Source organism: Somniosus microcephalus, chromosome 1 (genome assembly GCF_052327205.1).
Source record: "Somniosus microcephalus isolate GS21.2 chromosome 1, FLI_Smic_1.0, whole genome shotgun sequence".
NCBI lineage: Eukaryota > Metazoa > Chordata > Chondrichthyes > Squaliformes > Somniosidae > Somniosus > Somniosus microcephalus.
In genome coordinates this window covers 382370754-382384130 of record NC_140987.1, presented here as the reverse complement: position 1 = coordinate 382384130, position 13377 = coordinate 382370754, and the positions used below count along the sequence as shown (strand labels likewise).

Here is a 13377-nt window from a genome sequence, read left to right as displayed (position 1 = left end):
AATTAGTGGGATTGATTGATTTAATTTAAACTCAATTAATTAAAGGGTATATCATGCCAGGACAGCCCGGCCCCGTGATATGCTCCAACTGCGATATGTGGGAACTCAGGGACACTTCCTGTGTCCCTGACAACTATGTGTGCAGGAAGTGCACCCAGCTGCAGCTACTGACAGACCGCATTGCGGCGCTGGAGCTGCGATTGGATGCATACTGGAGCGTTCGCGATGCTCGGGACATCGTGAATAGCACGTTTAGGGAGTTGGACACAACACAGGTAGAGGTTGGACAGGAAGAAAGGGAACGGGTGACCAACAGGCAGAGTACTAGGCGCAGGCAGGTAGTGCAGGGGTCCCCTGTGGCCATCCCCCTTTCAAACAGGTATACCAATTTGGATACTGTTGAGGGGATGACTCACCAGGGGAAGGCAGCAGCAGCCAACTTCCTGGCACCAGGGGTGCTTCTGCTGCTCAGGAAGGGAGGAAAAAGAGTGGGAGAGCAATAGTGGTAGGGGATTCTATCGTAAGGGGAACAGATAGGCGTTCCTGTGGCCGTAGACGTGACTCCAGGATGGTTTGTTGCCTCCCTGGTGCCAGGGTCAAGGATGTCACTGAATGGCTGCAGGGCATTCTGAAGGGGGAGGATCACTGGGCCTGCTTCTGGGGAAGGTGGGACTTGTACAAGTCGGACGGGTTGCACCTGAACCAGAGCGGGACAAATACCCTTGCAGGGAGGTTTGCTAGCACTGTTTGGGGGTTTTAAACTAAAATGGCAGGGGGTTGGGAACCTGAGCAGGGAGACAGAGGAAAGGAAAACAGGGATAAAAGCAAAAGATAGGAAGGAGAAAAACAAAAGTGGCAGTCAGAGAAATCAACGGTTTAAATCAAACATGGCCACAGTAAATAATAATTCTAATAGGTCTAAGAGCGTTAAAAAAACAAGCCTGAAGGCTTTGTGTCTTAATGCGAGGAGCATTTGTAATAAGGTGGATGAATTGGCTGCGCAAATAGAGGTAAACGAATATGATTTGGTTGGGATTACGGAAACGTGGCTCAAGGATGGCCAAGACTGGGAACTCAACATCCAGGGGTATTCGATATTCAGGAAAGATAGGCAAAAAGGAAAGGGAGGTGGGGTAGCATTACTGGTTAAAGAAGGGATTAATACAATTGTAATGAAGGATATTAGCTCTGATGATGTGGAATCTGTATGGGTAGAATTGAGGAATACTAAGGGGAAAAAAACATTCGTGGGAGTAGTATATAGACCTCCAAACAGTAAGGCGGAGGTTGGGGGTGGCATCAAAAGGGAAATTAAAGAAGCGTGCAATAAGGGCACAGCAGTCATCATGAGTGACTTTAATCTACATATAGATTGGGCCAACCAAATTAGTAACAATACTGTGGAGGAGGAATTCCTGGAGTGTTTACGGGATGGTTTCCTGGACCAATATGTCGAGGAACCAACCAGAGATCAGGCCATCTTAGACTGGGTATTATGTAACAAGAAAGGATTAATTAGCAATCTTGTTGTACGAGGCCCCTTGGGTTGGAGCGATCATAATATGATTGAATTCTTCATTAAGATGGAGAATGACGTAGTTGACTCAGAGACAAGGGTCCTCAATTTAAATAAAGGAAACTACGATGGTCTGAGGATCGAGTTGGGTAGGATTGATTGGGGAATGGCACTCAAAGGGTTGACGGTGGATAGGCAATGGCAAACATTCAAAGACCAAATGGATGAGCTACAGAATTTGTTCATCCCAGTTTGGCATAAAAATAAAACAAAAAAGGTGACTCAACCATGGCTAACAAGGGAAATTAGGGATAGCATAAGATCCAAGGAGAGGACATATAAATTGGCTAGAAAAAGCAATAATCCTGAAGATTGGGAGCAGTTTAGGAGTCAACAAAGGAGGACAAAGGGATTAATTAAGAAAGGGAAAATAGAATATGAGACTAAGCTTGCAGGGAACATAAAAACTGACTTAAATAGATATGTGAAGAGAAAAAGATTGGTGAAGTCAAGCGTAGGTCCCTTACAGTCAGAATCAGGGGAATTTATCATGGGAAACAAGGAAATGGCAGACCAACTAAATACATACTTTGGTTCTGTCTTCACAAAGGAGGACACAAATAACCTCCCAGAGATGCCGGGGAACATAGGGTCTGATGAAAGGGAGGAACTGAAAGAAATCAGTATTTGTAGGGAAATGGTGTTAGGAAAATTGATGGGACTGAAGACTGATAAATCCCCAGGGCCTGATGGTCTACATCCCAGGGGACTTAAGGAAGTGGCCCTAGAGATAGTAGATGCATTGCTGGTCATCTTCCAGAACTCGATAGACTCTGGAAAGGTACCCATGGATTGGAGGGTAGCTAATGTTACCCCACTATTCAAAAAAGGTGGTAGAGAAAAAGCGGGGAATTATAGACTGGTAAGCCTGACATCGGTAGTGGGGAAAATACTAGAGTCTATTATAAAAGATGTAATAGCAGAGCACTTGGAAAGCAGTGACAGGATCGGACAAAGTCAACATGGATTTACAAAAGGTAAATCATGCTTGACTAATCTACTGGAATTTTTTGAGGATGTAACTGGTAAAATAGATAAAGGAGAACCAGTGGATGTGGTGTATTTGGACTTTCAGAAGGCTTTCGATAAGGTCCCACATAAGAGATTAGCGTGCAAAATTAAGGCACATGGGATTGGGGGCAAGGTATTGACTTGGATAGAGAACTGGTTGGCGGACAGAAAGCAAAGAGTTGGAATAAACGGGTCGTTTTCCGAGTGGCAGGCAGTGACTAGTGGGGTACAGCAAGGATTGGTCCTAGGACCCCAGCTGTTCACAATATATATTAATGATCTGGACGAGGTAATTGGATGTAATATCTCCAAATTTGCAGATGACACAAAGCTGGGTGGGAGGGTAAGCTGTGAGGAGGATGTTGTGAAACTCCAGTACGATTTGGACAGGTTGGGTGATTGGGCAGAAACATGGCAAATGCGCTATAATGTGGATAAATGTGAGGTTATCCACTTTGGTGGCAAAAACAGGAAGGCAGATTATTATTTGAATGGTAATAGATTGGGAGAAGGGGAAGTGCAACGAGACCTGGGTGTTATTGTGCACCAGTCACTGAAGGTAAGCATGCAGGTGCAGCAGGCGGTTAAGAAGGCAAATGGTATGTTGGCCTTCGTAGCAAGAGGGTTCGAGTACAGGAACAAGGATGTCTTGCTCCAGTTGTACAGGGCCTTGGTGAGACCGCACCTTGAGTATTGTGTGCAGTTTTGGTCACCTTACCTGAGAAATGACATTCTTGCCATGGAGGGAGTGCAGCGAAGATTCGCCAGGCTGATACCTGGGATGGCAGGAATGACGTATGAGGAGAGATTGTGTCGATTGGGCTTATACTCACTGGAGTTTAGAAGATTGAGAGGGGATCTCATCGAAACCTATAAAATTCTGTCAGGTCTGGACAGACTAGATGCAGGAAGGATGTTTCGGATGGCCGGGGAGTCCAGAACCAGGGGTCATAGTCTAAGGATAAGGGGTAAGCCATTTAAGATTGAAATGAGGAGGAATTTCTTCACCCAGAGAGTGGTGAACCTGTGGAATTCTCTGCCACAGAGGGCGGTGGAGGCCAGTTCATTAAATATATTCAAGAAAGAGTTGGATATATTTCTTGAGGCTAAAGGGATCAAGGGATATGGGGAGAAGGCAGGGACAGGGTACTGAATTTGGATGATCAGCCATGATCTCATTAAATGGCGGAGCAGACTCGAAGAGCCGAATGGCCTACTCCTGCTCCTATCTTCTATGTTTCTATCAGGCTTTAGCCTGGTCCTCTGTAAGAGAAAGGCTTTATGTTCCCATAATGACCAGCAAAGTCCTGAGTTTGATTTCCAGTCTGTGCTGGTCTCAGCACCCCTGACTATTATCCAGTGACCCCTGTAAACATCATTGTATGTTGATTGAGGGCAGGATTGGGCTCAGCTATGATGCTGCTGAAGGGGGATAGGCCACTGGCACTTGTTGCCAACGCTCACATGTGGGCGAGGTACCATGGGGCAACCGGTGCTTATGGAACTAAACCACACTCCAACAAAAACTGCACTCTAGCTACAGCCATACTCCAACAAGAAGTCAACACCTTTGGGGAAGGAGGGGAGAAAAATAGTAAAAGAAAAGGAAATTAATGGACAGAATTAGTAGGTGGAACCTGGGGAGCAGCTTGTGTCTGAATTTATGATAAGCATTTTCGTCCCGCCAAGCTCTTATATCCAGGTTTTGTGTTCTATTTTTAGATTTAATAAGTTTGTTCCTTGAAATGCAATCTTCTGTAGATATTTGTGGTCTGTACAAGGGTGTGCCTACACCTCTCCTTCTGTCAGATAGTCCTTTAAAGAGGAAGTTGTTGCTGACTTTATTTAAACTTGTCTTTCCAAATCCAATTTCTATCTCATAATTGCACGAGGTGAGGACTGGGTGTTGTACTGAGGCATAATCTTGAAATACTTATGTGTTGTTTCTGCACTGATGTCACAAATGCAATAGTTTCAAGGACGTTGGGTGCAGCCTACGCAAAAGTGCTTGCAACACACACCCAGTCACACAGACACACCCAGTCACACAGACAGAATGGCACTTTGAAGCTGTCAATTACATGGGTTTAGTCACAACATTATAGAATCACATGATAAACACAGATGAGGAAGGTCCTTTAGCCCATCTTACTTCCTCCATCCAAAAAAACCTACAATTCCCCCATTGCACCAGCCAATTATTTCTTAAATGATTCCAGGGTTTTCATCTCCACTACTCATCTGGAAGTTCATTCCATGCATTGACCACTCTTTGGGGGTAATTTGAAATGGGTGATATTGGACCAGCTGCCCCTTATACACCTCTCCCAATTTTCCTTTCTATTGAAGTCAATGGTTAAGGAAAATCGCGAGTGGTGAAATATGGGCAGCCTGTCCGATATCACCTGTTTTACACTATCACCAAAAGTTAAAACTACCCCCTTTGTGTGAAAACGAACTTCCTGATATTAGTCCTAAATTTGCCTTTTACTAGTTTGAATCCATGTCTCTTTTTCCTATCCCTTAACTACCTTATGCACTTCTATAAGATCACCTTTCAGATGCCTTCTTTGAAGGCTGAAAAACATAGGTTTCTCCAATCTTTCACCATAACTCAGATCTTCGACACAAGCGATCAGCCTCATGTCTCTTATTTTTGAGGAAAAGGAATTCTCCAGTGACACTGGACTGGTAGGCACACACTTGCTGACTTTCATTTCACATCTACAAGGCACTTGACATTAATCATAGGTGCCCCGATAGAGTTGACTGAGTAAGATTTGATAGTGATAGTAAAAATAAAAGTAAAGGAAATTTTACCAACCAGCCTTCACTACACTTGAGAGCTGATTGCACAGGATACCACCTCTTACATTTTACATTTATTTCTTCCTCTTCTTTGGAAGGAGCGCGAATAAACAAAAATAACATCACAGGGAAAATGGCACTGTTCAATTAAATAAAAATGTGACTAGTCCACATAAATTGGAAAGAAACTTTCAAACAATGATTAGGATACATGCTAAATATACTCTCACAAGATGTAAAGGGGTGCAACAAAAGCTGGAGTTCATTGATGAGAAGCTAAATTAAAATGAGACTTAATAAGAGAAGCACATGATAAATCTAATGTTAATAATACAAAAGAAAAGCAAGCAAAAAATATAGAAGGGAAGCAAAAAAGATCAGAAAGGTTAAGAGGAAGTCTCACAATAGATTGGTAGGCAATAAAAAAGGAAACAGTAAAAGTTTTTATCGACACACAAAATAAAGGAATAAATAAAGGGTAACGTCGATTAGAGACAGAAAAGGAAATCTCATGGAGGATGAGGAATGGCAGATACTAAATTAGTATCTGCCTCAGTTTTTAGTTTGAATATAAGAAATGGAGGTGAAGCAATTAGCTCAAATAACTATAGGTAAGGAAGTGATACTGAAAAATTGGCAGAACTCAAAGTGGAAAAGGCATCAGAATCTAATGCCATGCACTCTAGAATGCTGAGGGTGATCCAACAGGAAATAGCAGGGCTGCTGATCACAATCTTTCAAGTAACCCCTGGATATGGAAGTTGTTGCAGAGGACTGGAAGGCTGCCAATGTAATACCTCTGTTCAAGAGAGAAAGAGATATGGCCCAGTTAGTCTAACATTGGTAGGAGTTCAGTTTCTAGCCATGATCTTATTGAATGGCGGAGCAGGCTTGAGGGGCCGTATGGCCTACTCCTGCTCTTATTTCTTATGTTCCAGAGGCCATAGAAAAACATGGGTTAATTAAGGACAACCAGCACAAACTTATAAAAGGCAAGTAGTGTCTAACAAATTTAATAGAGTTCTTTGAGAAAGTAACAGAGTGTATTGATAAAGGACATGCATGGATGTTGCGTACATAGATTTTCAAAGGGGTTCGATAAGGTGTCAGATAGGAGGCTTGTTGATAAAATTAAGGCAAATGTTATTAAAGGGAGTGTGGCCGCATGGATAGGAAGTTGATTAAAGCACAGAAAACAGAGAGTATGGTTAATGAATGTTTTTTGAACTGGAGGGTGGTGTTCCCCAAGGATCAATGTCAGGACCATTGCTCTTCTCAATAAACATAAATGATCTGGATTCAGGTATAGGGGCACAATGTCAAAATTTGCAGATGTTACAAAGATAGCAAGCTTAATTGTAAAAGTGGATGTAGACAGGTTAGTATATTGCATAGATTGATATTGGATGTAATTTCATGCAGCAAATTGTGAGGTGATACATTTTGGAAGGGAGAATATGGAGAGGGAATGCACATTAAATAACAAAACTTTAAAAAGAGTAGATGAGCAGAGAGACTTAGGAATTCAGATACACAACTCTTTAAAACTAGGAGGAGAAGTTGATAAAGCTGTAAAAAAAAGTATCTGGGCTACTACGTTAAGAGCATAGAGTACAAAAGCAAAGCGGTAAACTAAAACTATACAAATCTTTGGTTAGGTCATACATTATTGTGTGCCTTTTTGGTTACTCTACTTTAGGAAGGATATCAAGGTGACGGAGAAGGTACAGAAGAGATGCACTAAGATAATACAAGGATAAGAGACTTTAGTATTAAAAAACATTAGAAAAACTGGGACTTTTTTCATTAGAGCAGAGAAGGTTAAAAGGAGATCTGATTGAGGGTGCCCAAAAGTATGAAGGGTTTTGATAAGATAAGTAGGAAAAACTATTTCCACTAGTCAGTGAATCAATAAGTGGAGGGCACCAAAAGATTGAAGGGGCAGATTAGGAGCAATGTTTTTACGTAGAAGGTGGTTGGGACATAGAATGCCCTACCACAAACAGTGGTGGAAGGAGGATCCATAATACCTTTTAAAAGAGTAGATAAATAGTTGAAAAATAAAAACTTTAAAGGGCACGGGAAAAGGGCAGAGAAACGGATTAAATGAAACGTAATTTCAGAAAGCTGGCACATGTGTGATGGGCCAAATGGCCTCCCTTTGTGCTGTAAAATTCTATGATTTTATGATTCTCGATCCCCTATGATGTGCACCATTCTTGTGCAAGTAGGTGATCTGGTCCCAACTCCATACATCAGCTTGTAGTGAAAGCTGCAGTGGGCTTGCCACAGACTGCCAGTAGTAGTGTCTACAATTATCCATGTGGTGAGTTTGTGATCTCAACCATGCCATCAGTGGAAGGCCCCAATTGGTTGCAAACTCTTCCTGCCTCGTTACAATTTCAACCATTTTTAACAAGCTCACTAGGGTTTCTCTATATGGCCCAGAAAACAATATCTAACTACATTGTATTCAAAATACAATTAGATGTGTTTCTGGAGAGGGAAGAACTGAAGAAAACAGTGAGTAGGAAAGTAGGTGGGGATGGTCTATCAAAAAGAGATGGACTTGTTCGGCCTAATTGCTTTTCTCTGTTTCCTAAAAATTCTCCTGTGTTTATCCCTTGCAAGCTCCACAAAAATGTGAAAACTACAGAAAAATATTACTTGAAAACACTAGTTCTTCATTTTCAGCAGATAATGTGTCATAACAACCGAGTAAGAAAGCTTTAGATTTGTCCCCATGTCCTATCATAATAAAGCTTGATTGCTTAGTAAGATTCCTCTTGGATCTTGACTGTTTTTCTTCTACTCTGTGTTAGTGTTGCAGGTGCAGTGCAAGAAAACAGCTGGACAAGAACATCACGTTCCATAAATTGGTGGCTTACATGATCGCCTTGCACACGGGTAGGCTTTTCAGTGCCATCTGAGGAAGATGGCATTCTTCTGACCCCCTTGCATCCAGGCACAGAAAATGCAAGGCTTTGATTTGCTTTTCATTTTTCACAAATGTATGACTTGCTTGCTCATGTGATTCTGTAGGAGGGAGGGATTTTCCTCTTAGCTGCAATAGTGGCACAACTTCAAGCAAGGCACAACTTCTGCCTACCCCATGCTTGCACCCCAGACCCCAGCTGATTTTACAGGGTCATTTGAATAAGTTGGGCAGGCTGCCATGCCAAGGGCACCTGCTTCAGGTGGGGTGGAGGGAAGTTGCTGCGGTGACTGCCGCAGTGTAGCAGGGCCAATGGTACTGGCTGAAGTTGTGGATTTAAAAGCAAAATTAAAATTCAATTTTCCTGCCTTGCCTAGTGGAGTCAATTGCTCTGTGATAAATTGCACCAGGAAAATTGGTCCTTTTAATCCCCCCCTCACGCTCCCTCCCCCATGGCCCATAACAACTCTGGATGCCTGAACACGCAGCTTTGCTAACATGCAGATGACAGGAAATACATTGTATGATGTATTCTGATCAGTCTAATTACAACACAGTTGGCTATATATGGGTGGATACATTGTACAGCAGTTTTGATAATATGGTTCCCCATAAATAGAGGCAATGTGATCTTTCCAATACTTCATCTCCAATAAGCGTTTGCTTTAAGCCTCGGTCTGGGGAAGAGAAGAGTCGCCGATATTTTGCTATCTAACATTGTGGTCATCTTGTTCCCATAGCAATTCACATCGTGGCACATTTGCTGAACTTTGAATGGTTCAACAACAGCCGACAGTCAAAACAACAGACGTTGGACGCTGTGCTGTCCCGAATTGGAGGCAATAACACTGCCTGGCTGAATCCTATTAGGTCAGATCAGACGGTAAGAAGCGCTCTTTCGTAAGTAGATAACAATTTTTAGCAGAAAAAAGCCATTTTATACGCAACTAATTCATCACCTTCTTGCCACATCCCACAATACTTTCTCTCTCCAGAAACAGATCCAATTCTCTTGAACCCATTTATATTGTCTGCTTCAAAGGCATTTCCTGGTAACCTACTTTGCAACATGATTATCCTTTGAGTGAAAAACTTCATTAAAATTTCCTTTCCTATTCTTAACCATCTAATTTTTAACTTGTGTCCACTGGTATTTAAATCCTGTGCAACAGTGAACAGTTTTCCTGGATGAACATTGTCAATCTCTTTTATGGCCAAAGAATCATAGAAATTTCACTACAGAAGGAGCCTGTTCAGGCCATTGTGACTGTGCTGTTACTTGCTCCGATCCCCCATCTTCCCGGGGTTACCTATTCTAAACCCATTTTCGTGCTCTTTCCCCATACCCTTTAATATTTTTCATCTTCATGTTTATTTAATTCCCTGTTAAAAATCTTGCATAGTTCAATTGTCTTACTGGGAATACATGCCAACCATTATATAACTACTAAGAGCCTGGATTTTGTTTTCAGTGGGACATTAGCACAGCAGTAAATTCACTGTGAGCATTTTCCATAACTAGTATTAACTGCTGCGTGATCATCTGTTGGTTGTGGCTCTGACAACAGGAGAAGTCTACCTGTGCGATAAGTGTAGACAATGTTAAAAGCTTTACCCTGCAAAATGCCATTTGAACGCAGAACCCTGGTGAGGACAGGAGAGGAGCTGGACTACTCAAAAGCACCAAAAATAGGACAGTTGATGTTAAAATGGTTTCATTATGCAAAACCCAATCACTCCAGTCCACCAGCTCTGGTCATCAGCAGCAATACTAAAGACGGCTGGCACTGAGATAAAATCCCTTCAAAAATCAGGAGGCACACTGCCCAGGAGGAGGAAAATCTACTAACGTTTTGGTGATGAGAATCAGATGGAAGGTCCCCAAAAGGAGGAAAGGCTCCAAGGGGCAAAGTTTTCCCTTTCACCCCCAAATGCTAACATGTTTTAAGGATATTTCCACATCAAATTGGAAATCAGAACATCTCTTAGCATTGGCACAGGCCTGGAGTGGGTCAACAATCTGCTTTCTTGGTTTCCCATTTTTGTGCTTCTGGCTCCTGTTTCCCGTCTTGTCAGAAACACGCCCGCTGCAAGGAGACGAGTTTCTCGAGGACATGATTTGTAGTCATTGGTGCAGCACTTTAAAAGCGCTCCTGTAACATCGCTGACATTTAAATGCAACAACTTTGTTGTTGGAGGTTTGGGATAGGATTTTGTAACTCTCTGACCTTGTGACTGTTCAAGCTGACAGCCATTTGCAGTGTCAGCTGATTGGAATAATCTCAGGCCACTTTGACTGTGTGCTTGCAAGCTTCTTGCCTCAACTGAAATCTATAGCAATGGGATGGGAACCATTTACATCATCTCGTCCTGGTCGTCAGATTCAGAGGAAGAGCAGTCGCAGCAGCACCACAACCAGCCACAACAGCAGCACTAGCACCAGGAGCACCAACCTCCTCCTCACCCACCTGATGATGCACAAGGCAGAGGGCCTCAGGGCAGGGCTGCACCTCACCGCAGGAGATACCCCCAACACAGGGTTTACAGGCTGAGGATCAGCTTCCTCAGCATGACTGAGCAGCAGTGCCAAAAAAGGCTGAGACTTTCAAGAGAGGTAGTCGCTGACATCTGCGCAATGCTGCACCAACACCTGGAGCCCCAAGGAGCGTGTGGACACTCCTTACCAGTGGCTGTCAGTCACCACCGCACTCAACTTCTTTGCTTCAGGCTCCTTCCCGGGATCAACTGCAGACATCAGCGGCATCTCCCAGTCGGCCTCACACACCTGCGTCACCCAGGTTACCGATGCCCTCTTTGCAAAGGTGCACAATTACATCCACTTCTCCACGGATGGCCCAAGTGTGACCGCGCGTGCGATTGGCTTTGCCAATATGGTAGGCTTGCCAATGGTGCAGGGCATCATAGACTGCACACATGTAACCATGAGGGCCCCCTATCACAACCCAGCTGTATTTGTCAACCGCAAGGGATTCCACTCCCTGAACATCCAGCTGGTGTGTAACCACAGGAAGATCATCATGCATGTTTTCGCAAAGTACCCTGGCAGTTGCCATGACTCCTTCATCCTGCGCCAGTCTACTGTGTCTCAGCTCTTCCATCCACCAACCCAACTTTCCGGATGGCTTCTTGGCGACAAGGGCTATCCCCTGAAAAAGTGGCTTATGACACCGATGAGGAGGCCATCAAATGATGCTGAGGAGCGCTACAATGTGAGTCACATATCCACCAGAAACATCATCAAGCAAACCATCGGTTTGCACAAAATGCGCTTCCGCTGCCTAGACAGATCTGGTGGAGCCTTGCAGTATGCACCAGCCAGGGTGTCCAGAATTGGCGTGGTCTGCTGTGCCCTGCACAACATTGCACAGCAGCGCGGCTTAGTGCTGCTGGATGAACAAGTGGCTCAGTGCACAGCCTCCTCGGAAGAAGAGGAAGAGGAAGAGGATGAGGAGGAGAACGAGGAGGAGGACGGGGAGCGACACCGTGCGGGGCCGGATGTGACCAATCCAGCAGCAGGTGACCACATTGCTGGCCTTCAGGCAAAGGATGCACTCATCCATGGCAGATTCGAGTAAGCTTACGCTTCAACCACAGGTGGCTGGCACATGGAGATGAATATAAGTCCGCCATTCTCAAAACCCCAGGCATCATCTGCCCAATAAACGGTGGTTTGCGCTCAGTGTTACCACCAACATTCTAAATGGAATTCTCCCTGATTCTCACTCTTGAACTTCCATTTCCCAGAACACAGAGGCCACACTTTAGGTGATCTCAGCAGATCATTAAACCTTTTTCGACACTGAATCCATGTGTGTCTGCACACAGACCTCAAACTCACCTCCTCTGCAACTTGCAGCCAAGCTGCCTTGGTTTGCTGAGGAGGCCTCCTCCTTCCGTTTCCAGGGAAGAGGACCTCCTGATGTCCTCTGACTCCCTCCACAAGAGCATGGAGAGAGCCCTCATTGAACCTGGGTGCAGCCTTCATTTTTGGGGCTGCCATTCCTGCAGAAGCCAGCACTTTTAACACAAAAAAACTAATGCTTCTGTAAAGGGGACATGGCTCCTTTAAATCTTTCCTGAAACAACGCGTCATCAGAGGCGAGAACCTGACGCTCTGCAAGCAATTGCCTGCAGGGACCCGCACGTCGGCTGTAATGAGGCCAATCAAGCAAAAATCTTAACTGCAGGGCGGCGGCATCCGGGAGTGGGTCCGAAAGACGGCGAGCAGCGGACCCGCCATCAACCCGCCTCCTTTATTGAAATTGCGGCCTAAGTCTGACAGTGCAAGGGAGCTGAATTAACATCAGCTGAAATACATTAATACGAGCACTTCAAAGATTGTGGCCTAGAAATTCATTAAGGCGCTGCCAGCTTTGCAGCCAGTTACCGCCTAAAGAGGGCTTCTGTGCCAAAAATGAGTTTGCGCTGCGGTATTGGCGGCGGTAGCCGTTAGCGCTGCGCCGGCACCGATGACGTTATCGGTGTGCGCAGTGCCCCGGTTCCGCCCCGAAACCGGCCCGATCCCCATATTTAGTAGCGGCCGCCTCCTCCGAAGCGGCCGCAAACAGCGACCAGAAAACGGGGCCGTGCTGTAGCCTTAGTGGGGCGCTTTAAAGGGGAAGGTGCGGCCGGCCGCTTTTTCGGTGGCCGCCTGCCCGCACCTCCTTCCCCGGCCTCCTCCACCTCCCCCCCACCCCCCGCGGCATTGCCGGCTGCTTTCCGCGAACCCGGCACTTCTCTGTGGTGCCGGGCTCATTTGCCGGCACTCTCCAGCGGCGATCTCCCCGTTGCAGGCAGCTCCCCCTTAAGAGAAGGAGGAGGCCTGCAGTACCGCAGCCTGCCGCTCCGCAGCGGCTGGCGCAGCGGCGCCAATAGCGCTGAAATTCAGTGTCAGCGCCCCAAGCGGAGGCGGACACACCCTGGTATAGCGCCCGGTTCCGAATTGGGGCGCAAACACTGAATATCTGACGATCGCTAATGGCTCCCCGCCCAGCGCTAACTTTTGGGCGCGAGCGAGCTGGCCGCC

The 13377-nt window shown here is 45.1% G+C and overlaps 1 protein-coding gene across 1 annotated transcript in view; it reads left to right on the top strand.

Annotated features, from left to right (window-relative positions):
- LOC147125042 (NADPH oxidase 2-like) overlaps positions 1-13377 on the top strand; it is a gene marked incomplete at its 5' end in the record, with an annotated part of 51349 nt that overhangs the window by 14119 nt on the left and 23853 nt on the right. The window contains 2 exons of the mRNA XM_085990997.1: positions 8218-8302; positions 9071-9213. Coding sequence (XP_085847123.1) covers positions 8218-8302; positions 9071-9213 — 228 coding nt within the window. The remainder of the gene's footprint in view (positions 1-8217; positions 8303-9070; positions 9214-13377) is intronic.